This window comes from Daucus carota, chromosome 4 (genome assembly GCF_001625215.2).
Source record: "Daucus carota subsp. sativus chromosome 4, DH1 v3.0, whole genome shotgun sequence".
NCBI lineage: Eukaryota > Viridiplantae > Streptophyta > Magnoliopsida > Apiales > Apiaceae > Daucus > Daucus carota.
In genome coordinates this window covers 37,540,362-37,565,016 of record NC_030384.2, presented here as the reverse complement: position 1 = coordinate 37,565,016, position 24,655 = coordinate 37,540,362, and the positions used below count along the sequence as shown (strand labels likewise).

The following is a 24,655-nucleotide window of genomic DNA, read 5'->3' as shown; positions in this document are numbered from 1 at the left end:
GACCTGCAGGGGTCCCATAAAAAGGCAGAAAGGAAAACAAAATGGAACAATAGCTGGAAAAGATCTGCATGGAGTATAAGTGCAGATTTACACAATAGATACATGCATATACACACGTTACACGTAACACCCGTGATCCCCGATTATATTCACACAAAATTTATGTAAAATATTCACGTGTTTTTTGCATAATGGACAAAATATACATATAATACAGGTCATATTTCTCTTAAATATCATAGCCTAAAAATACTTAGAGCCATTAACATTATTCCTAATATTAAATGTGACTGTGTAGAAGATCATGACCACCTGTAATGCTTCTTTCTTATGAATTCTTTGTTTTTATTTTTTTGATAATATTGCCAAAGCCTTAGAAATTAAATTATTATCTGTTCTAATACTTTTTGAGATAAGTCAGAGTGGAATTCAAGTTCTCAAAATTATATATAGAAGATAAACACATCATTTGGACCGTACGATTGGGCTCGTACGAATTCTTTATTAATTTTTCCCGCCTTTACAAAGATCTAATTTTGTTTCTAACAAAGAGAATTGAATCTTTTATCGAATATAATATATGGGTCGCTTTATGAAATATAAAGTATGGTTGCGCTCGAAGACTTTTTAGACTAGAGACCAAGTTGGAAACATCTTCGATGTTATTATGATTCGTTACGACACCATATATCTTTATAATCTTTGGTCGTGTCAAATTAACCAAATTTTAATTGAAGTTTACGTATATAAAATAATTAAAAAAATATGTGAAAAATATATTTCTAAAATCTACATCTATTCTATTTTAAAATATATTTTTTTTCAATTTTCAAGATCATGTTAGAATAATTACCAATTATCAATCAAAGTTGGTCCAATTTGATCACAGAAATTCAAAATAAGACAGATAAATTGGGACGGATGAGTATTATTCTCACAATTAACCGATAAAACTATAGTGGTTAGTAATCACGATTTCATGCAATTAATTATGTTTTTTGCTGATTGCAATTAATTATGTTCTTAACATCTCATAGAACCTTTCACGTTAGTTTAATTAAAGGGATCATCAATATGGGGCAGGTGCAGTGTTCCAAAAATCTCCGATTTAACCGATTAATCCCCTGCAAGACCGGCCACCGATTCTATTTTTGAAATCCCATTAATCCTTATATATATTTGTTAATCAAAGTGTATATGATAAATTATTAAAATTATAATATTATATTACTTTAAACATGAATAATTATAGAGTTTATGAATATAGTAAAATATAATAGTTATTAAATATCTAATATAATATTAATTAAATATTAAATAATATTTTAATATTAAAATAAATCCGATTTTCACTCCGATTAATCCTTCCGATTAATCACCGATTTCCGATTAATCCTTGAATCGGTAGCTGGACCGATTAGGTCCGATTCCCGATTTTTGTAACATTGGGCAGGTCATATATATTAATATATATACAAGAGTGTTCATACACATCAACGTGTGGTTTTAATTATTATCACCTAAATGTTTTTATTCGGAAGAACAGTCAAGACTCAAGATATATAGATCCCCATTTTAAATTTATAATTCAAAGAACTGATCTTATTTCTCGTAGTCAATGATAAAATATTAAAATCCGAGAAGATATTGCATTACAGAACTGCATGATTTTTATTATTACACAAATTGCATGCATGTACGTACAATTACAAAGTATATAAAATTGCTGACACCAGAAAAACCAAAAATATCCAAAACATAAGAGTAGGTAATAATAATGTAACATCAGTCCTTCTTGACCTTCTTTTATTATTTCTTCATCATTTGTTCGCTTTTATCGATCCACTACTGTTCTCCGTGTAGTGATCTTTTTCCTGCAATACATAAAGTATTATTCGAGCGTTAGTTTATAATTTTTAAGCGACAGATTAATAATAATTTTTGCTCTTGCTGGAGCTTTACATGAAATGTAGATTACCTCAGGCAGGCTAGCTCATTACTTGGCCTTGATAGGTAAGTTCCTAATAATGATGAGGAGGAGGAGGTGAACTGTAGATATAGTGGGTGGTTGGTGGTGGTGGGGGTGGGGATTTGTAGTGGTAAGGTGGGGGAGGAGAGTGTACTGGAGGTGGAGGTGGTGGTGATTTGTAATGGTATGGTGGTGGTGGTGAGTGCACTGGGGGTGGTGGTGATTTGTAGTGGTATGGTGGGGGAGGGGAGTGTACTGGTGGAGGGGGAGGTGGTGACTTATAGTGGTATGGTGGTGGTGGTGAATGCACTGGGGGTGGTGGTGACTTGTAGTGATAAGGTGGGGGAGGGGAGTGTACTGGTGGTGGTGGAGGTGGTGACTTGTAATGGTAAGGGGGTGGTGGTGAGTGCACTGGAGGTGGTGGTGACTTATAGTGGTATGGTGGTGGTGGTGAATGCACTGGGGGTGGTGGTGATTTGTAGTGGTATGGTGGGGGAGGGGAGTGTACTGGTGGAGGGGGAGGTGGTGACTTATAGTGGTATGGTGGGGGAGGGGAGTGCACTGGTGGTGGTGGTGACTTGTAGTGATAAGGAGGTGGTGGTGAGTGTACTGGCGGTGGTGGTGACTTGTAATGATATGGTGGGGGTGGTAAGTGCACTGGGGGTGGTGGTGATTTGTAGTGGTATGGTGGGGGAGGGGAGTGTACTGGTGGAGGGGGAGGTGGTGACTTATAGTGGTATGGTGGGGGAGGGGAGTGCACTGGTGGTGGTGGTGACTTGTAGTGATAAGGAGGAGGTGGTGAGTGTACTGGCGGTGGTGGTGACTTGTAATGATATGGTGGGGGTGGAGAGTGAACTGGAGGTGGTGGTGGTGGGGATTTATAGTGGTATGGAGGAGGTGGTGAGTGCACTGGTGGAGGTGGGGATTTATAATGGTAAGGAGGGGGTGGTGAGTGGACAGGAGGAGGAGGTGGTGGTGATTTGTAGTGGTAAGGAGGAGGTGGTGAGTGCTTGGGAGGTGGTGGGGGTGGGGACTTATAATGGTAAGGTGGTGGTGGTGAGTGAACCGGGGGTGGCGGTGGTGGTGATTTGTAGTGGTAGGGTGGTGGTGGTGGTGAGTGAACCGGGGGAGGGGGTGGTGGTGACTTATAGTGATAAGGAGGAGGAGGGGAAGAGTAAGTATAGGCTGATGCTTGAGTCTGTAAAGGCAAGTACTGAGATACTAACACCACTAGAAGAGTAAGAATAAGAGGAGCCATTTTGGTCCCCTTGTGTTTTCCTGCCATAATGTGACTCAAGAGATGCTTGTCTGCTGTGCTCTTAAGCAACCTTGGATCCTCTATTTATAGCATTCTCATTTTTTTACCTTGTAAACCAAACTGGTATTGCCGTAAAAACGTATGTACCTAGATCACATGAATAGTTCAAAAGTGAACAGCTTGTGCGAATAGACAAAATACATAAGTATAAGCTGTCCTGCATGTTGGAATGTTATATCAAGTTGACTAGAGTTGGTAGTTGTTAGGCATGGAAATATATATTATATGTTCTATATAATAGAGACTGCAATTGCAAATCAATGAATATTTAATAATATAAATTATTGTGCCTGCGGTGAAGGGTGATTATGTTCCTCTTAATGCATGATCTGATGATACTCTTTTTGTTCTACATTTGGAATACAACTATAATTTGAGGTAAATTTTGCATTTGAGAAAGAAAAATCAAAACCTGTATTACTGTTTATGCCAGCCAGTAGTATTGAACCTCTGGGCCGCCTTTCTCTTTCAGACACCCTTCCTCTTTCTATTCTTTTTTCTTCGGTCCCCGCGTAATCCTTTCTCTGAGATATACGTATATTTATTAAAGTAGATGTTTTTTTTTTACCATGCAGCTTATGCCTTACAAATTAGTATCTGTTTTTTCTCGAGGTAAATCGGAATCGAACCCAGATATCGGGAAAACAGAGGATAAACTCACCGGCTATCCATCGTGCTCTATTAAAGTGGATGTTTAAAACGTCCATGCATTTAAAAACATGCAAATAAAAAATTTAAATATATTAATTGTGAAAAATAAATATCTATTACAACAATCAATTGCCAGTTCATCCCTAACCCCAAATCATCTTCCAAGAAAATCTGTCCCATATATATGATGAGACGATCATGTTGCACGAGAACGGGTATCTTTTTCGACATTGAGGAACCATTTGTGGTTCTTGGGCTAGTAGACACCAAATATCACTACGCATAGGCAGGAACACATATTTTTCAATAAAAAAAGTGCTTGTTCCTTTCGATGTCTCGAAAAATCAATATTTTACTTATAATATTGATTTAAATTATTAAAAATATGTATTTATAAATTACACTTATTTATATTTAATGAATCCGTTTTATTAGAATTGAAATCAAAATATATATATATATATATATATTTATTTATTTATTTTGTAAAATATATGATAGTTAACCGAGTTTAAACAAAATGGGACCGGATCTCTTGCCCTAAATTTTCACGAAAGAACGTGCCTTGATGAACCAAATTTTGTGGTTGCTTGGAGTTCTAGGTCAAAGTAGGATTAGTTAAACTTTGAAATATTAATTATCAATGTTTTTAACTGCTGACAGGGTAAAAATCTCGGAATAATGGTTAACCTTTCTGGCATCGTTCTTTCAGGTTGACTTCTTCCAATCAGTACAAGGCGTGTGACGCAGATGCTGAAAACATTTGTCTTAAAGTAATTATTATTTAAATACCTCATCAATAATCAGTTCCTAACTAATACCTTGTTTTAACAGTAGTATTTAAATATTAAATACATGTGAGTTGTTAATTAGGTAGCTAGATCTTGCATGATACGTTAAAATATCGGATGCAGGTAATATTACAGGAAGGAACCACTTGGATCGGAAACCTTCAGCTGACCAATTTCGAACTCACTCTAATGGAAATAGTTAAAGTTTATTTTTATCTTTGAATTAAATTTTGAAAATTAGGTTTAAAAAATTATATGCTATATCCCCCGTAGGCCGTAGCTAGCAAGAAATAATATATTATCCCCGGTTACAATTAATTAAAGTGCAATAGAAATTCTGCTGGGTTGAGGATTACAATTATTTAGGAAAAAAAAATTCATTTCTGTACTTTTGCATTTTTAATATAGTTTATATATATAAATATACAATAAAATCATAGACTTACATATTTTCTTGAGTCACTCCAAACCAAACTAGATTATTTCATATATATAGTCTAATACATATCATGTTCGTCCCACTCATTTTTATATAATAATATTACATTATTTGACATGTAACTTAATTATAGATAATTATATTATTTATTTAAAAAAATCATTTCTAAATAAAAATTTCACTACCAAATTTTTATTCAAAAAAAAATTTATAAAACTACAATATGCTGGATTAATATATAACGTAATTAATGAAGGTATGCATTAAATGGTTGTTTAGTTATAGCGTTCTTTTAATATATAGAGATGCATTCAGTATACAGGAAAATAAATTAAGCTGTATATTTTATAGATTTGAGATTTGTATTAAGCCCACTAAAACATCCCACAAATGTGAAGCTACAGCATATTCTCGATTACGTGGATACAAGTCGGATTTTATAATAATAAACCTTATAAAATTTAAATGTAAAACATAATGTGAAGAAAAAAAACACTCAAGCCATCAGGAGACGGCATCAATAATGAGAAGCTGGGAAGCAGTGGGAACAGGAGAAACGAGGCATTCACAAAATTATAAAATAGCTGTGGGGATCTTTGATTTTTCGATATGGTGAAACTTAAAGTTTGATAATTAAAGTGAGCAACGACTTGTCAAAACTTAAAACTGTCCTTTTTGTGGTAGATACAGGCACTGTTTATACATCAATTATTAAAGCACGACGGACAGTGAAGGGGTAGACCTCAAGTAACGCGGAAAAAAAATATTCTTGACCTTTACGATATTATAGAAAACCTATATGATTTGTATTCAAGATTTCTAGATAAGATATAGTACAAAATATAAATGAAAAACATAGTGATAGCGACAAGACCAACCGCCTCGTACGATCTGATAGGAGAGAATGGAGAACCAGTAAAATAAAAAGTAAAAATAAAATCCAGATGGTAAATGGAGCGTTCATGTTTACAAAGAAAGGCCGTGATGAACAAGTGTTTTTGAAACATTTTTATTATTAAATAGTGAAAGAGCTGATATATATAATTAAACACGAAACTGATACGATCATATATCCTATAGAAATTCAATATTTTGTGACTGATCTAAGTTGGACTGAAATTTTTTAATTTCAGAAATATTTTTACGACAAAATAAGCTTACAAAAATTTTACTTGTAAAAAATCTAGCTAATATATACAGTATTATATAATATGTTGTACGGGACATTTACATGTCAATCATACAAATAGGTACTCCCTTGTCCTGATATAAGTGTATTTTGTTTTTCTAATGTAATTTGAAGTAAAAAAATATATTTTTATAAATTTTTTCTGAATAAAATGATAAATTTTAATTTTTTTAAAATTTGAAAATAATATATATATATATATATATTTATATTTGCATCTCAAATTACTTATTTTGAGATAGAATATTTTGTGAATTCTGTTGTTAATTTATTAAAAATAATGGATTTGTTTAAAATAATCTAGTGATGAGATTTAAGTTACCCACAATCAACTCGATTGCAATCGATTCTGTCCCGTATGACAAGAATAAAATATATATCTCGGCGTACAAATTCATTTAGAATTTGTTTAGTTAGGCCAGTGCAATTGTATTATTGACCCTAGAGTCAGATCGTAGACACTTACTATAATACTCCTATATGACTAGGGATTTCTTGAACGGTTTTTCTACAGTGACATTTGATTGGCTATTATCTCTGGATAAATATTAAACTTTTAATAATGGGGATCCCTCTCATATACAATAATTATATCAATTAATCAAGTCAAACTTATAGAAATTAGTGCTTAACATTTCACAACCCAGAAAAACCCCCTTCATTGGATGATCATCGCTCCTGCTATCAAACGTTCAGACTGCCATTCACCAGATGAGCAGCCGCGTGTATATGCATGGAGAGATGACAGTAGCATATTACGTTATTATTCCCTCCGTCTCTATTTATCTGTCCACTTTGGATGTAAAAATTTGTCCCTATTTATCTGTCCATTTATACTTTCAAAACTAATTTAATGATAATTTATCAAATATATCTCCATAATTTCAATTTTCAAGGCTTGACTTATTTAAAACTTGGTTGAATTCATGTTTTCAAGACATAAAGTAGGGGTATTCCACCATTTTCAAAATATTAATTAGAGGTATTTAATGAAAAAGTTCATACAATCAATTATTCCTTGGTATGTGTTTTTTTTCCAAAATGGACAGATAAAAAGGTACGGAAGGAGTAATAACCTATAATCACGAGCAGGGACGTATCTAGGATTTTGTACTTGTGGGGGCAGAATACCTAGGATTTCAAACTCATGGGGAAAATTAGAGGTTACAAAAAAAAATCTTAATGATTTGTGGTTCTTTTGCTTGAAGGGTGAAGTGTTTATTTCCTAAAAATACATGAAAAGGACATCCGGACATGAGCTTCTGAGCGCTTTATTTCAAGAAAAGGTCACAAAAAAGAAATGCAAAATACAGGAATCGAACCATGGTTGTTTCCATGACAAACTCCAACCTCAACCATGGAGGCAAGGATGTTAGCTTTGAAAAATATTATACTGAAACATAGTAAACACTAAACAAGACACTGGGGGCAAGTACCCCCACTGCCCCCAGTGTGAATCCGTCCCTGATCACGAGGAGTTCTGGCTAAAAGCTAAGTTGGCATACCAAATTATAATCCAATCTTTTCAAAACTTGACATTCTGATCGCAGCCGTCCTTGTCTATAATTATAACCAACCTCTTAGACTATGTTTGTCGAAGGTCCGTAAGAAATTTGTAAGAAACTAAGAATATTACACATCATTTATTACCATAATAAACTCACATATTTTATTTGTAACAACTTAAATGTTAATACCATATTATCTTAAATTATAACCAACCAATATAACCAATACCATCGAAGCACAGTGTCTTACAATTTCAGCAAATTTTAAATGATACTCCCTCTGTTTCATATTAGATGTCCACTATTCAGAGCAAAATATTGTTTCAAATTACTTGTCCATTTCAACTTTCAATGAAATGTAGTCAATATTTATATTTCCAAGATGAGGTTTACACCACCTATTACAAAATTATATTTTCTAGATCAAATATATCCCACACATTATACTTGGTCAATGCAATAAATATAACAATAAATGAAAATTTTCTACAAAAGTTAATTTTTCTTAATATGTGTAATTTGTTCAAGAGTGAACATGTGTTATGAAACGGAGGAAATATTTTAGAGGTACATTTAGAGGTCCAATTTAACCAAATATGTTCTTAAACAACATACGATATGACAAAAATGCATGGCTAGGTAATTAGCTGTATGTCATAAGTCTGTTTCAGAGTTGAATCACTGACCAAGTCGCGAGAAAATGTTGCAAACTGAAGGCAACGTCTGGATAAAATTCGCTTTAAAAACATAACAATATCTCAACAAGTTATTTATCTGTGTATTGTTTATTGGAGTACATATATATGATATACTCCCTCCGTTCTTGAATATCTGTCTTTTGACTTTTCAGCACACATTTTAAGGTGCTTTGACTACATAGCTAGAGATGTTATTTTCAAATATTTCTTTTTGTAAATAAAAGTATTGATATAGTATTTATTTTCAGAAAAAAAATTCAAAAATAATATTTTTAATTATATAGTCAAAACACTTTAAAATGCGTGAAAAAAGTCAAAAGGCAAGAACGGAGGGAGTATACAATTTACCTCGTAGAACACAGAGGTATCATACGCGAATATCTTTATATTCCTGACCTGTGCACTAATATAACTTGCATAAAGATATACTTAACTAGAGTAATTTATTTTAGGAATTCTGTATCATAATTTACTCTTAGAGTATTAGCGTTGGTTATAATGATCGGCTAAATTAGACCTGTAAAATATTATGTAAAATTTACTGAACCTGTAAACATTATGTTTGGATGGTATTATATTTAGATTATTTTAAATAAAATGTATCAGTTTAATATGATAATAAATAATGTGTAATCAATTTTCGAGAATATTAACTGTAATTTCACGGAGATGGTCTTGCCGATCAGTTCTATTCGCGCATGTGAGCGCAAATTTATAAATGATACATCAATATTGTAGTCATAACACCTCAAATGTCGCATGTATAAAACTGGTCATTCATCCATAAATCGCGATCGATCCACTAATATTTCATCATATATATATACTATATTATAATAAGTCAACATGGGTATAATTTGTAGTCCAAAATTAGTATAATTTGTAGTCCAAAATTTTAGTTATATTTTTTGGTTTGGTACTCTCCTTTTGGTACTACAAGTCTACAAATGTGCAATCTATTAGTATTACAAACAGTTTCAAATACTAAAAACACTCGTAACAATACATTATCATATAATATTTCATTAAAAAATTATAATGATGTTATAAATAAAGTTATAAATATACAATTTTGAATATCTTTTTTTAACAAGAACCCTCATATAACTCTTTTTAACTTTAACGTGTTCTATTTCAATATAACCATTACATAACCCTTTCTAACTCTAATCTTAAAATTTATTGTTGATAACTCTTTTTAACTTTAACGTGTTCTATTTCAATATAACCATTACATAACCCTTTCTAACTCTAATCTTAAAATTTATTGTTGTCAAAAAAACCAAGATTACAAAATTACGTTGGAATTCGATTGATTAGATTACTGAATCTTTCAAAGGTATTACACGATCGGTTATGTTTAGAAAAGATTAGAATTTTCTGATTTTTTTTATTTTAAAATCTACGTGTACTAAATTCGGATTAAATGTACTATATATATATATATATATATATATATATATATATATATATATATATATATATATATATATATATATATATTAAGATATATAATATATATTTAAGTAATCGGGAGAAAATATAGTCAATTGAATAATATAATTTAATTAAAATTCAATCCATTAATACTAAAATACTAATAAATGATGTTAAAATTTGAATTATTAATAATAAATTACGAAGTATGTACCCGCCCGTGCTTCGCACGGGTTAAATGCTATATACTAATAGTTTGTCCTCGGTACTAATAATGTGGATTACGCCAGAAAATTGTATTGTTCACTTATTGGAAAAGTCTTTAGAGTTCAAATATAAATTATTAAAATAAAAATTAAAATACAAATTAAGAGAAAAGGTTATTAAAATATAAATTAAGAGAAAGTACTACAAAAACACATCACCACCTAAAATCCAACCCTGTCCCTTGCTCTTGGACATGCTGAGCACAACCTAAGAGCCCAAAATTGGTCCATCCTGACCCACTAAATTTTATGTCGACTCTACTAGGCCCATGGACGCTGGACTCATCAACATGTCTAGGCCCATCTCCAATCCGTTCCCGCGAGCCCACAACCCTTGTTATTTATCTTTATAAATAATATTGGTTATTTAGTTTTAGTTTTGTGTTTTGCGGAGAAGAATTATATATACGTATGTGATATATATCTATACTAGCTTCTAGCTTATAACCCGTGCAATGCACGGGCGGTTAACATATTTGTTATTTTATTATATATATTTTAAAGTTACCTAATTTTATTGTAAAAATAAAATTATGATAGAATAACGTGGTTTAATAAATGTTTTATTTAAGAGTTGGATAAATTCTTCATAGTTAAGTCCATCAAATGGCTAATTGAAAATTAGGTCGAACATATATATTATAATGAGAATGTTAAAATATTTTCTTTTACATGTTATAATTTAAGGTGGCCTATAAACTCAGATATAAACTAACCAATCAACCTTTGATATTTCGTTATTAATAATATGGTATAAAACATACGCATGAAACCAAATACCTCCCCATCATACTAACCTAAATTTAATGTTTTGGTTCAATTGATAATAAAAAATATACTATAATATGTTATAAATTCAAGAGCTCCGTGGGTCGAATACCAAACGATTCACCAAACTCAACTAACTGACCAACCAAGTGAATTTTTATGTTCGGCTTTAATAGTGTAATAATATATAGTATATGACAGATTTGTAATATTTCTTTTAATATGAGATCATTAGAGTATTTAAAAATAATGTTATTAATGTATTTTGGTTGAATAATATCACATGTTATTTATTAATAATTATATTTAATGATATCAAATTTTTATATATATGGCGCCCATGTTAATTGTAAAAACTCGGTTTTTTTAGTTAGCAAATCTAAAAAAGATAAAGCGTTTTGATTAAAAAGACAATTACTATGTTGCTCGATATTATTTTAGAAGATTAAGTTTTTTTATCTAAAAAATATATAAAAGATAATTTATTTTAGTTAAAAAAAATAATTGGTTATATATATAGATAGGCCCGTACTTCGGCCCAAGTACCAACCGCCCGACCAATATAATAATACTCCCTCTATTTTTTATTATTTGACTTTTAGACTTTTGGCACACATCTTTACGTATAAATATGTCCCCCATGTCCGTATTAATTGTAAAAGATTAATATTTTAGTTGGAAAATTTATAAAAAGATAATATATTTGAGTTAAAAAAGTAATTACCATATTTGTCAATGTTATTTTAGAAAATTGAGTTATTTAGTCAAAAATATAAAAGAGTAATATATTTCAATTAAAAGGATTATTTGGTTATATAGATAGGCCCGTAGTATGGCCCAAATTAAAAAGAATAATTGGTTATATAGATAGACCCAGAATAATTGGTAACCTACCAAACTTTTAATGTTTCGGCTTTAAAAGGATCATTAATTGGTTACATAGATAGGCGTGTACTTTGGCCCAAATTAAAAAGAATAATTATTTATATAAATAGACCCAGAATAATTGGTTATATAGATAGGACCGTATTTTGACCCAGGTACCGACCGACCAAACTTTTAATGTTGGTTATATAGATAGGCCCGTATTTTGGCCCAGGTACCGACCGACCGAACTTTTAATGTTTCGGTTTTAATAGTATAATAATATAGATATTATATCTATATTATTATTGAAGTCGAAGTCGGGGCACTAGACTGTACATGCCTAATTAATTTGTAACATATATTATAGGATCAATTTAGCTATAATTAAACCTATTTAAATATTCTTATTAAATCATATCTCTTCGGACCTATTCTTAATTAGCTTTTTCACAAGTTTAACTATTAACAACTTATTTGACATGTTAAATAAAAATATTTAGTTAACATACCTAATAAAAGTATTTAACCCAAACACATTTATTGATTATTAAAAGACTATTTTAACTAAAATAATCTTTTTTGAGTTGGACTTTGTAATTATGTAACACCATATATATAGTAAGTCTTACTATAATTAATGAGGTCTCCTAGCTCACAATATTTCAAACAAGACTAAGAGGGGTGTATTGGATTAGGATTTTAAAGCATTTTTTTGCATTCATGAAATCCGAGGGTATTCGATTGGGATTGTTTGAAATCCATTAAAATCTTGAGATATTCAATTGGGATTTTAAATTATGCTACAAAATCTGGTGATATTCAATTGGGATTTTAAATTATGCTTTAAAATCCGATGATATTCAATTGGGATTGTTTGAAATCCATTAAAATCTGATGGTATTCAAATGCTGATGGATTTTTTTGCATTTCATAAAATGATGGATTTTGTGGCATTCTTCAATGTATTTTAAGTTTTTTGAAATCCCACCAAAATCAATGGGATTTTGAAGCATTGTGCTTAAATCCTATAAACTCTGCGACATTTTATCAAGAATCCGCACAAAATCAAAATCACACACAATCCATTAAAATCCATATACTAAAAACAATCCATTAAAATCTCAATCGAATACACCCCCGTAAAGCTAACAATATTATCAAGTTCTTAAAACTATTTCTATTTATTTACACAAATAAGTGAAGAAAAGCAGAAATTACTTCCCTTAACTAAATTGGCGCATAGTGTAATTACTTTTAAAGTGGCCAGAAGCACTTATAATAATATTTTAAACTGCTTAACTAAAATAATATTTCAATAATATTGACTATTATGATTAGTTATAATTTAAAATATAATATTTTATTATTATTTTTAAATTCGAACAAAAGCTGATCTTAAATATTTTTCATCAAAATCTTACAAACTATGCAGGCTGCAGCTATACAGAAAGCGACTCTAGAAATTGCTGGTCTTTAACACAAGTAATATGCTCCGAGTGCCGTAATATGTTTCCCGTGCTGTTACATGGTTACTCACATTTTAAGTTGGTCAGTGTACCTACGTGTTTAAAATGAGTGAAATAAATTTGATGAAATATCCACGAGTACCCTGAACAATTTCTTTCTACCTAGATGACATGTTGCAATATATATTTATATAAGGTGAACAACTACAACGATAAAGACGATTAGAGTTTTCTTAAAATAACAATTCAAAATGAAAACATATTAGAATAAGTAATTAACGGTCATAAATAGTCCTGGTTATCGTAGCGGTGGAACAACCTCGAGCTCCCAAGACCCCATGGCTCTTAGTTTCTAGGTTACAGAAACAGCAGCCCAGGATCTATGTTACTCCTAGTAACATAAAATATAAGATAGAAACAAGGTTATATGTTGATGCGGATGAAGTTTAGACAGGATGGACAATCAACAAATATATTTGAAAGATCAAACAAGAATAAATATACTTATGACTAGAGGAGCCCTCCTTAAAACAGCTTTAAAGGAGTTAAATTTGCTATTTTTCTCACAGTCACCTGGACAATATATTTAAGGCCTTTTATTCTTAAGGATCGGAGTTGGAGTTGCTCTTAAATTCTCACTCATATATATGTACTTTCGTAGTCTCACTCTCACCTTTATGGTGTGTTTGGTTGGGGAGAATGGAATGGAATTAGTAAAAAATACTTGAAATTAATAGAGATAGGAAGAAAGTTTTGAAAAAATTAGAAAGAGTGCAAAATTGCTATGATGAGATTTGAGAAGAAATTGAGGATGGGAGAGAATGGAGCATTCCATCTCAAATGGAAGGGATGATATCTATATGATGTAGGGAATGGAATGGAGGAAGGAATGAAATTTCTTAAAAATCATCCATAAAATAGTTCATTTTTCATTCCATTCCTTCCGGAATCATTCACCCCAACCAAACACAAGACGAAACGTCACTCTCATTTAACAATATCATAAGTATTTGTTGGTGCCTGACAAAGTAAGAAATATCATATCTGTAGCTGTAGGTGTGTTTCATGGTTATAAATCTTCCTCAGTCATGTACATACTGGATCTTATTTAACATCTCCCTCCATATAAATGATTGTTAGTTGTCGAAGTACCCTGAAAATTAATGCTGTGTAAAGTACTCTGTATGCTATATTTATTGGTGTGTGCTGTGCATAATCCCATAATAGGCTCATGTAAGAACCCTATCTTGCATCCTCAGTCATGTGTGCTAAATTTATATAAAACCTCTCTCCATGTGAGTAATTGTTAGTTGTTGGCTATTGGAGTGCCATAAAGTTAATATTGTCAAAAGAACTTCGCTCTGCGGGACTAAATCCCCGGTGTGATTAACTTATTAATATATTATGAATTATTAAAAATATAATAATAATAATAAAAATGATATTTAATAGGTAATTTATGATTTATGATATTTTTTTATAAAAATTAATTCACTTAAAAAGTACATAACCTAACTCCTGACTTTAAGTCAGTTTCTACATTATTTCTGATTTTAAATTAACTTCCGACTTATTAAACAAACATACATTTTTTAGTTTAAAATTGAAAAAAGTTTTAAAACCCTGCTTTAAACCTGGATAAACAGGCTCTATATATAAAAACATGCACATTTCAGAATACTTCAAGAAGAGATCTCCAACAAAACAAATATATATTAATATTATGTACATTTATGTATCATAACAGTACCAATAAAAACTAATATATTAAGGATTCTTTCATTTTCATCTTCGTTTTTAATTTGTCGGTTCGGACAAAACCTAAATACAGGCCGTTTGAATATTCTAGGTTGTCGTGATTAATAATCGGCTCAGGATGCTGTTTATCGATTTTAATTGATTTTAGTTGATGCAGCCTAATTAAAAATAAAATATCATAATGATAGTGGATATGGAAAACAAATAATAAAAATGTGCTCATAACTAGCTAGCTGAACAAATGTTGTTTACATGATCATGCAGTCTGAAATTACTCGAGTCTTCTAATCTGTCCCTCCGATCACTCTATATATAACTTGTGCTTTGTTGGAAAAAAGGTGCATTCATATCCTTACATTTACATATTTCATACATGCATTATGCATATGTCTCAGTTAACTGTTTTATTCTGTTAGAACTTGACAATATTTGCATAAATTGTTACAGTTTTATTAGTTGGACTTAAACATGAAGTACTGGTATTTGACATTTCTGGAACCTTTGAGTGACGATCGAATTTTGGATATTATTACATTGCAAGGAAGATAGATTAATTCTGACAAATTTCTCACTTGAATTAATTACTTATTACTCCCTCCATTCCAAAATAATAGTCGCTTTGACTTTGTGCACACATTTTAAGGTGTCAAAAAAACATATTTTTACATATTATTTTTGAAATTTTCTTTTTCAGAATAAAAGTTTAACATCTCTATTTTTATTCAGAAAAAGAAAATTTCAAAAATAACATGTAGAAGTATGTTTTTTTTGCACCTCAAAATACGTGCACAAAATCAAAGCGACTATTATTTTAGAATGGAGGGAGTACTATACTTACAAATTACTATAAACCTTTTTTCACGCTGCCGATGATAAACTTTTTTAAAATTCTATCTCCCCATAGTATATTTATGTTTTGATGCAATTCCGGATATAACAGTCATTTTTATAAAAATATTCAATTACAAATAATCATGTTTTTGCCTGACAAAAGAAATAATAATAATCATGTTTTTGAATCTTACTTTCAAGATAGTATATATGTAAGTGTATAGAAAACTAAGGTATAATTTAGGAATATCATAATTAGTGGCGTGTTTCATAATTTATACGCTGTGATATGAGTAAATTAAGAACTCGTTTTATGTGCTCGGCCATGTGTGAAATAACTAAATTCATATAAAACTCCCTGCAGATAACAAAACTCTAATGACTGTTAGTTGTTTGAGTACTGGAAAAGTTAGTGCAACTCCAATGCACCCATTTTTTACCTACAAAATTTGAATATTGAAAACAAAAAGAGCTCCTCCAACGCAACTCTCTATTCTTATTAATTTTAGATGAGAGAAAGTTCAATTTTTTATTTGAAGGATGAAAAAGCAACCTCCTATGGTCCATGTCATCACCAGCTCATATCTCCATCTTTCTCTCTGAGTTATATATATAGATTTAAAATATAGAAAATCAAATAGGGAACACAGTTGGAGCGAAATAGCTTTTTGATCCCCAATATTTTAGGTATCCATTAATATATACCGTAATATTTTAGGAGTTGAAAATAGGGAATTGAATTGGGCTTGCTCTTAATATTTTGTAAAGAACTCCTTTCTGCATCCATGTGTGATTAATCTTACCAAATAAGGCAGTAACAGGAAAATTTTTTAGGCTCATCAAATTAACCATGATTTTCTTTGTCAAGATATAAACAATTTACAAAATTAATAAAAGCTCGTCAGCCGCCGTTACATCAGCTTAGTGCCGGAGTACTCATACGTCTTCTGGCATCCCTCTGGTCTAGACTTTGCATAAACTGTATTACCTACTAATATAATAATTCATTTAGTTATATATATGATTGGGTTCATATATGTAAATTTGCCATATGCACAAGCACAACTAAATCGAACGCATGCAGCTGACAAGCGTAAGGCATTTTGTGTCATTCATTATAAAAAGTCACAAGTTTGTACTTGTAATAATTTATTTATCACACTATTTAATAAATTTAATGAAGGTCCTCCTCACCTGGAGTTTCATAATACATCATTATAAATTTTTAATTTTATTATAAATTCTATCATAAAATACATATAACATATGATTGTAATAGAGAGAATACTATGTGATATACATATTATAAATAATATATTTAAAATTTGAACAGAAAATTGATTTTCGAAACTGGTTCTATAGTAAAATAGTTGTATAATTAATATTCTGATGTAGAATCATGTCGGAATATCGCATAATTTTCAATACATTATGGAATAAAAAAATTGTATAATTTTATTTTCGACTTACTAATTAAAATTTATAATTATATTTATAAAATATAAAAAAACATATTTATAAAATTTATCATATGTGTGTGTAATGGCGTCATAGAGTGCTAACCTGTTTACACTAGAGTTGACAAATTTTAATTTATAATATGACACACATGAGTCTTAATTGATTGAAAAGTGATCATCCCAATCGGATATGCTATAATTAACAGCAAATTTTAAGATACTTCTGGAAGAAATCAATTATGAAATGCATCATATATCTTAAAATTAATCTTAAAAAATCATAATAATATTAATCTTTTAGACGAATCTTCCTCTTTTGTTATATCGGACAAAGCCCTGGATATTAGGCCGTCTGAATATTCTAGGTTGTCATGGTAGGTTGAGGTGCAGCAGCTTTATTTTTTATATTTTGCCACATGCTTTTTTATTTTAATTTTGACGATGTCTGTTTTAAAATTAAAATATCAAGGATAGTGGATTTTATTTTTTTTTGGTCAGGCAAGGATGTATAGTGGATTTAAAAAGAACAATATAAAAAAGTGCCTATAAGTAGCAGAACAAATGTTGTTTACATGATCATGCAGTCTGAAATAATTCAAGTCTTCTAACCTATCCCTAAATTCCCTCTATATCTCGTGCTTTGTTGGAGAAAAGGTGCATTCATATCATAATAACATTGACATATTTCATACATGCATATGTAACATTTTGCTTACTTAACTGTTTTTCTATTATACAGTAATAATATGGTAGGAAGCATTGGGCTTGAATCGACAACAATATTGTCAGTGGAATGGAACACTGATATGAAGGAGGTAGGTGAGGAACTCAATCCAACCAGCAAGAAAGAGATTGTGAAGGTGAACAAGAATGCGCATCTCAGGTGTCTACCGATCACGGAGCCAGATGTCGACGATGAGATCACCGGAGAAAAGGATGCGTATATGACTCAAGTCCTAGCTCAATACCAGAAGAGTCTTGTCCAGATTACTAGCAACCAGCTAGGTGATTGTTGTGTGTGTGCATGCATTAAGTTTGGCCTATGATTTTTTTTTTTTTTTTTAACTTTGTTGGAAAATTTTAATTATATAGGTTATCCAGTTAACCATGAGTACGATTATGGTGCGCTTGGGCAGTTCCAGCATTTTTCCATCAATAACTTGGGTGATCCCTTCATGGATAGCACTTACGGTGTCCATTCGAGGCAGTTTGAGATCGGTGTTCTGGATTGGTTTGCTCGATTATGGGAAATTGAGAGGGATGAATACTGGGGATACGTTACCAATTGCGGTACAGAAGGAAACCTTCATGGAATCCTGGTTGGGTAAGTACTTTATAGATTAACTTTTAGTTAGCACTTTGATATTTACAGTTTTACTAACAAGGTGTTTGAAGGATTTTCGTTGTATGACTAATTTTTTATGATTGTGCAGACGAGAAGTGTTTCCCAATGGAATTCTGTATGCATCAGAAGATTCACATTACTCTGTCTTCAGAGCAGCTCGAATGTACAGGATGGACTGTGTCAAGGTTCGTACTCTATTAACTGGCCAGATTGATTGTGCCGATTTCAAGTCTCAACTACTTGCTAACCAAGGCAGACCAGCTATCGTCAATGTTAACATAGGTACTTTTGTTTTTCTCTTGCTGCTAGGCTGCTGATTTTCAAATCGTAATAATTTGTCATCCTTGTACTGCAGGAACTACTGTTAAAGGGGCTGTTGATGATCTTGATCTTGTCATACAGACTCTTGAAGAATGTGGATTATCTGATGACAAATTTTATATTCACTGTGATGGAGCATTATTTGGGCTCATGATCCCCTTCGTCGATTCTGTAAGCGGATTCGTGTTTATTACTTGCAACAAACTAATTATATGTACATTTTCATTTTGATGTGCTTATCAATCTTTCTAATCAACAGGCACCCAAGGTTAGTTTCAAAAAGGCCATTGGCAGTTTCAGTGTATCCGGCCACAAATTTGTCGGATGTCCTATGCCTTGCGGAGTCCAGATCACGAGGATGAAGCACATAAAAGCCCTTTCGAGCAACGTGGATTACATTGCCACAAGGGATGCCACAATCATGGGAAGCCGGAATGGCCACTCCCCAATTTTCCTCTGGTACACACTAAACAAAAAAGGCTACAAAGGGTTCCGCAACGAGGTCCAGAGGTGCCTTAAAAATGCTCATTACTTGAGAGACCGTCTCAAAGAAGCCGGAATCAGTGCTATGCTTAACGAGCTGAGTAGCACGGTTGTGTTTGAAAGGCCCCGAGACGAGGACTTTGTTCGACAATGGAATCTTGTTTGTTTGAGAAATATGTCTCATATAGTTGTGATGCCTAATGTCACGGTTGATAAGTTGAATAGTTTCGTCAAGGAGCTGACTGAAAAACGCTCTGTTTGGTATCAAGGCCAGAAGGTTCAGCCCCCTTGTCTTGCGGCTGATATAGGGAAAGGGAACTGTGAATGTGCTCTCTGCAAATAATTTATCGAAATTCCGCTGTTGCTTTGGTTGTAATGGACTTCAAATTCGTTTCAGTGTGTTTATTATTGTAGTGGAACTACAGGAAATTCGTTTTGGTGTTAGACTTCAACTTTGCTCGCATACCTCATGGAGCATAGTGTTCGCTGATCCTTCGTTTTGGTGTTAGACTTCAACTTTGCTCGTATATCTCGTGGAGCAGAGTGCTCGGATTCTCTAATAAAGTTAGTTGCTATGTCTTTGCTCGCATACCTCATGGAGCATAGTGTTCGCTGATCTTTCGTTTTGGTGTTAGATTTCAGCTTTGCTCGCATATCTCGTGGAGCAGAATGCTCGGATTCTCTAATAAAGTTGGTAGCTATGTTGTAATTTGTATGTAAAGTTAGTAGCTGTGTTGTAATTTGTATGGTTAATAAACATGTGTCTGGAAGAAGTTGCAATGTACTTTGCTTTTTCTGTTTCAATTCGACGTCTGTGTAAAAATCTATCCTGCATTCCTGCGGTACGAATATGCGAATAATATGTAATAGTAAATTCTCATATTTTTGGTCATTTCCAAATTATCATTTTCTCTATCTTTTAGAAAAATATATATATAAAAATAATATAAACAAATAAAATAATTATAAAATCATAACTATGGTTAATAGCACGACCATCATAGATTGACATGTCTACGATTGAGGAAGAAATCCTACAAAATTCTTTACGAACCATATAATTTGAATCTCAACCTCATCATCAGACTCGCAAGTCCTACGAGCCAACTAATTTGAAGCTCAGTATATCGACATATTTGAATGGCTCGGATCCGGCTAATTTATTTTAAAACCCAACTCGTATACTTTATGAGCTACTGTCGTATAGTTCAACTCATTTAGGTGCAAGTTCCTTTGAATCTTTTGAACAAAAGGAATACAATTATACAAGTACATTACCATTTTCCCAGACCTTGCTTCCAAGATTCTCCAACCAGGTAGAAACGCCAATATGGATTCAGATTAGGAGCAATTTGTTGGGCACTTTCTGAACCACAATTGTATGCGGCCACTCCTTTCTAAGAAGGTCTTTCTAGTGTGTATGCGGCCACTCCTTTCTAAGAAGGTCTTTCTAGTGTGTACTCATGGACATACACTAACAACTACTTTTTGTTGAGGTGAAAGGCTTTTACTGGTCATAATTTTTGTGCATATGCAGGGGGGCATAATTATTAATGAGGTTTTGGCCAAAAGCCCTCCACCTCAACAAAAAATGGTTAGTATGTGCCCACTAGAAAATCCGTTCTAAGAAAGGTAATAACTGCATGATAGGCAATAACTGCATGATATCGTCCAGGGACGATATCGTTCCACGGAGTTTTGTCGCTGGTTAGTAGTTACTGGTGACTATGACCAACTCCTGCTAATTACGAATTGGTATAACAAAAGACACTCTGAGAGAAGTCTAAATCGTTTAAAATATAGAATATTACAACACATATATCCACTACAATAGTTGTAAAAATCTAAGATATAATGATTTCGAAACCTAAGTCTAAAACAGGGAAAGCTTAAAGCAGAAACGGTGCAGCTTAAAGCAGAAACGGTGCATATAATCACCACTAGAAACTCTTCACAATTTTCAGCTGCAACATGTATACACATGTATATAATGTACAAGATGCTACCTTTAATCAGTTACACCTTCCCAGTTACTAGATTTGACCAGTCAATGCCCTCTAATTGAAGTCCGCAAAGCTAGGTTGTGGTTGTCCACTTCGAGTTTGGGTATTGTGACTTGCTGAGTGAGGCATGTGAAGCTGCTGCTGTTGGAATTGCTGTGCCTGGTGATTGCCGAAGTGGTACGACTGCGGGCGAGAAGAGAACTGAGTCTGAGAAGCAAACTGGGGCGGTAAACCTCTGTTGAAGTTGTTCCCGTTGACAGCCGGCCCTTGTCCTGTTTCCATTTTAAGCCGCTGCACTTCCTCCCTCAGTCTTTCGTTTAGGGCTGCACGCACACAAGTACGCATTATGTAGTCTTAAATGAACAATTTCGATACAACACGTGTGATATTAATTGTACATATAATTTTATATAGTAAAATAAATAACACGCATACACTGATATACAGTCAAAGCCGTTGCAAATGAAATCTGGATAATCTTTTGGTGATTCACACAAATGGGGAAGGATTAGGAAAGTATGAAACAGAATGAATACAAAAGCTACTTCACCTTTCAGGAAAGTGCAAAAGATAAGAACAAAGATGGGCAGCTTTTCAAAAAGTAACTATTTTCCCGTTAAAAACTTAAAGTACATATTTCACGTGTGTGTGTGTGTATGAGCCAGCACATACCATCTCTAAGATGTGCTTGTTGTTCCAAAGCTTGTAGCCTCAGCTTGAGTTCCTTGTTCTCGATGGTCAGCCCAGTTGTATCTCGCTGCAATTGCATCAAATTCACAAACATGAATTCAATTCTTAACATTCCGAAATTTATTCACGAATATGTCAGAGAAGCAGTTAAGATTTTATGTAATACTTGTGTAGTGTTTGGTTGGGAAGAATGAAATGGAATGGATGTTTGAAAGAAAACAATGGAGGTTAATAGGGAGATTTAGGAAAAAAATGTGAGTGCAGATTTTATGATAGAATTTCGGAAGAAAATGGGTATGACAGAGAATGGGGCATTCCTTCTCAAAATGGTGGGTTTGAACTATACTGTAGGTGGTTTGGAATGGAGTAAGCAATGAAAACTTTAAACTATTTCCCATTTTATAGTTTAAATTTTATTCATTTCATCCCAACCAAACACAACATTAGCTCAGAAATGATCATCTCAATAAAGGCAAGCATCAAACAATTTAGCAAGTCGACAAAATTACGTTATCAATAATCATCTAGCGCTTTAATTATTCATCACATACATTAAGATGCTGGACCAAACTTAAATCAGAACATATATTGATCAACTATTATACAAAAATTGGATGTTACATACTAAATTGGCAAGAATAGCATGTAATTTTTTTCATAAATAAACACATTCACAAACCCAGCATGTCTTTCACAAGATATAAATCCTCATCCTCCCATATCCTCCCGTGAAGGGGATGATTGTGAAGGAGATGATTGAAGTCGCCACCGCTAGGCTAGGAGCCCTTTGGTTGATAGCAATTAGCAAGCCATATTAGGAAACATTAGATATATATTTTGTTACGATGGCAATAACTTTAACAATAATCCCTTGTATATTCCATTTTAGGCATCCACAACTAGGGTAAATGAGTTGCTGGTCAACTGTCAATAAATGAAGCATTATTCCAATTTGCGGAGGGCATAACATACTATGTGGAGAAAACAAAAAAGAAGAATTATCATTCCCTGGTATCTGGGATTAGCATCAAACTTGTCTCGCAAACTCTCAACCACGTAAAATAATATGAGAAATGAGGTTGGCAAGGCAAAATAGTAAATATATTTAGCAACAACGTACGCAACCAATCTCCACATTTACATACAGACACAAAACGAATCTTTCCAGAACAACCAATCACCGCATACACAGCGAATAATTCATAAATTCAAAAGAAAGAACTACTACTTCCACGGCATAAAACTTAAAAGTAGCACGAAGTCTATACCTGCAACAACGTAACCTGTGCAGAGAGGGTGGTTGCTTCATTTCGAAGAGTGTGTACCTTCCTCTCCAGCTCACTTGTATAGCGAGTTTTTCGCTCCTTTGATCGCGCTGCAGATTGCCTATTAGCAAGAATCCTACATGATCAAACAGAGTGATTATTACCAGCAGACCAGATCAAATTAATCATCTCTAAAGTCAGAGCTTATAAATCTTCTACACAAGGTAATCATATCATTATAAACTAATATATGATCATAAAACACCCGAAAACCCAATCATAAGACCTCACTTGTTATCATCAACCGCCGCATAAGACCATTACTTTCCCTCTAAAAGAACTTCCACACACAATTAATAAAATTTAATTCAACCCAAGACTTTAAGTATCAGAATCATTTCAAAAAACAAATAATAAACTTGAATAAAGGCCAATTCAAACACCTGCATAAATAAATCAAAGGCCAAGACCTTCAAATTTTACAACTAGACTATTTCGAAACACGAAAAACAAAGTCAGTCAAACATATACACAAACACAAAGTATTTATGATAAAGAAAAGTGGAAGACCTTTTAGCCCTTTTGGGATCAATCAAAGAAAGCTCAGCCAATTTATCCGGCGCCAAAGCCTTCTTAATACTGTTGTTATCAAAAACCATCATCGAATCGAAACTCGAAGAAGACCCATCCATTGAATTGCTGTGCCTGTGAGTCCCCCGAGTCGCACCCGACCCGTGACCCGACCCGTGACCCGAGCCCTTATCATCATCAGCAAGTGAAAGGCCATCAAAAAACTCAGCATCTACAGACAAGCTCCTCAAATGAGAAGTGGGGGGCCCACTCCCACTGGGCGGCTGCTGTTGTTTGACATCTGGGGATGGTAGGTCGAGAGTAGAGAGGTCGAAGTCCGCAACGACGTCGTCTAAGAGGAGGTCGTCGTCGTCGAAACGGAAGAAGGTCTCCGACTGGGCTCGGCGGTGGTGGGTCCGGCGAGTTGGGGTTTCAGGCATCTGGTCTAAGTCCGTCATGGGGTTTGCTCTCATTTTTGGGTCCATCATTTACTTGGGCAGATGAGTTGCACAATTATTAGACCTTTCTTTTTATTTTATGTTGCGACTTGTGTGTATTATAT

General features: G+C 33.0%; 3 protein-coding genes across 3 annotated transcripts; 1 reads left to right on the top strand and 2 right to left on the bottom strand.

Moving 5' to 3' along the window:
- Window positions 1–1,652: 1,652 nt before the first annotated feature.
- On the bottom strand, window positions 1,653–3,302 carry LOC108215725 (extensin). Its single transcript, XM_017388279.2, has 2 exons — window positions 1,979–3,302; window positions 1,653–1,874 (listed from the first exon to the last, which is right to left on the bottom strand). The coding sequence occupies exon 1, from the start codon at window positions 3,252–3,254 to the stop codon at window positions 2,022–2,024; it is 1,233 nt and encodes a 410-aa protein (XP_017243768.2). The 5' UTR covers window positions 3,255–3,302; the 3' UTR covers window positions 1,653–1,874; window positions 1,979–2,021.
- Window positions 3,303–17,971: 14,669 nt separating this feature from the next.
- LOC108217938 (serine decarboxylase 1) lies at window positions 17,972–20,416 on the top strand. The gene is made up of 6 exons (XM_017390851.2): window positions 17,972–18,070; window positions 18,156–18,421; window positions 18,509–18,740; window positions 18,850–19,043; window positions 19,117–19,253; window positions 19,342–20,416. Exons 2-6 carry the CDS (start codon window positions 18,163–18,165, stop codon window positions 19,906–19,908), a joined length of 1,389 nt encoding a protein of 462 aa, XP_017246340.1. The 5' UTR covers window positions 17,972–18,070; window positions 18,156–18,162; the 3' UTR covers window positions 19,909–20,416.
- Window positions 20,417–21,338: 922 nt separating this feature from the next.
- Window positions 21,339–24,625, bottom strand: LOC108215730 (transcription factor VIP1). Its single transcript, XM_017388284.2, has 4 exons — window positions 24,094–24,625; window positions 23,527–23,659; window positions 22,241–22,325; window positions 21,339–21,891 (listed from the first exon to the last, which is right to left on the bottom strand). Exons 1-4 carry the CDS (start codon window positions 24,579–24,581, stop codon window positions 21,623–21,625), a joined length of 975 nt encoding a protein of 324 aa, XP_017243773.1. The 5' UTR covers window positions 24,582–24,625; the 3' UTR covers window positions 21,339–21,622.
- Window positions 24,626–24,655: the final 30 nt, after the last annotated feature.

Excerpts from the sequence above, each read along its gene's own strand:
- LOC108215730 (XM_017388284.2), bottom strand. The coding sequence starts at position 24,581 with ATGATGGACCCAAAAATGAGAGCAAACCCCATGACGGACTTAGACCAG. Across the intron at positions 23,660-24,093 it reads GATCCCAAAAGGGCTAAAAG|GATTCTTGCTAATAGGCAAT; the intron begins GTCTTCCACTTT and ends TTGATCATGTAG. Across the intron at positions 22,326-23,526 it reads CACAGGTTACGTTGTTGCAG|CGAGATACAACTGGGCTGAC; the intron begins GTATAGACTTCG and ends ATGCAATTGCAG.
- LOC108215725 (XM_017388279.2), bottom strand. The coding sequence starts at position 3,254 with ATGGCAGGAAAACACAAGGGGACCAAAATGGCTCCTCTTATTCTTACT.
- LOC108217938 (XM_017390851.2), top strand. The coding sequence starts at position 18,163 with ATGGTAGGAAGCATTGGGCTTGAATCGACAACAATATTGTCAGTGGAA. Across the intron at positions 18,741-18,849 it reads CTTCATGGAATCCTGGTTGG|ACGAGAAGTGTTTCCCAATG; the intron begins GTAAGTACTTTA and ends ATGATTGTGCAG. Across the intron at positions 19,254-19,341 it reads TGATCCCCTTCGTCGATTCT|GCACCCAAGGTTAGTTTCAA; the intron begins GTAAGCGGATTC and ends TCTAATCAACAG.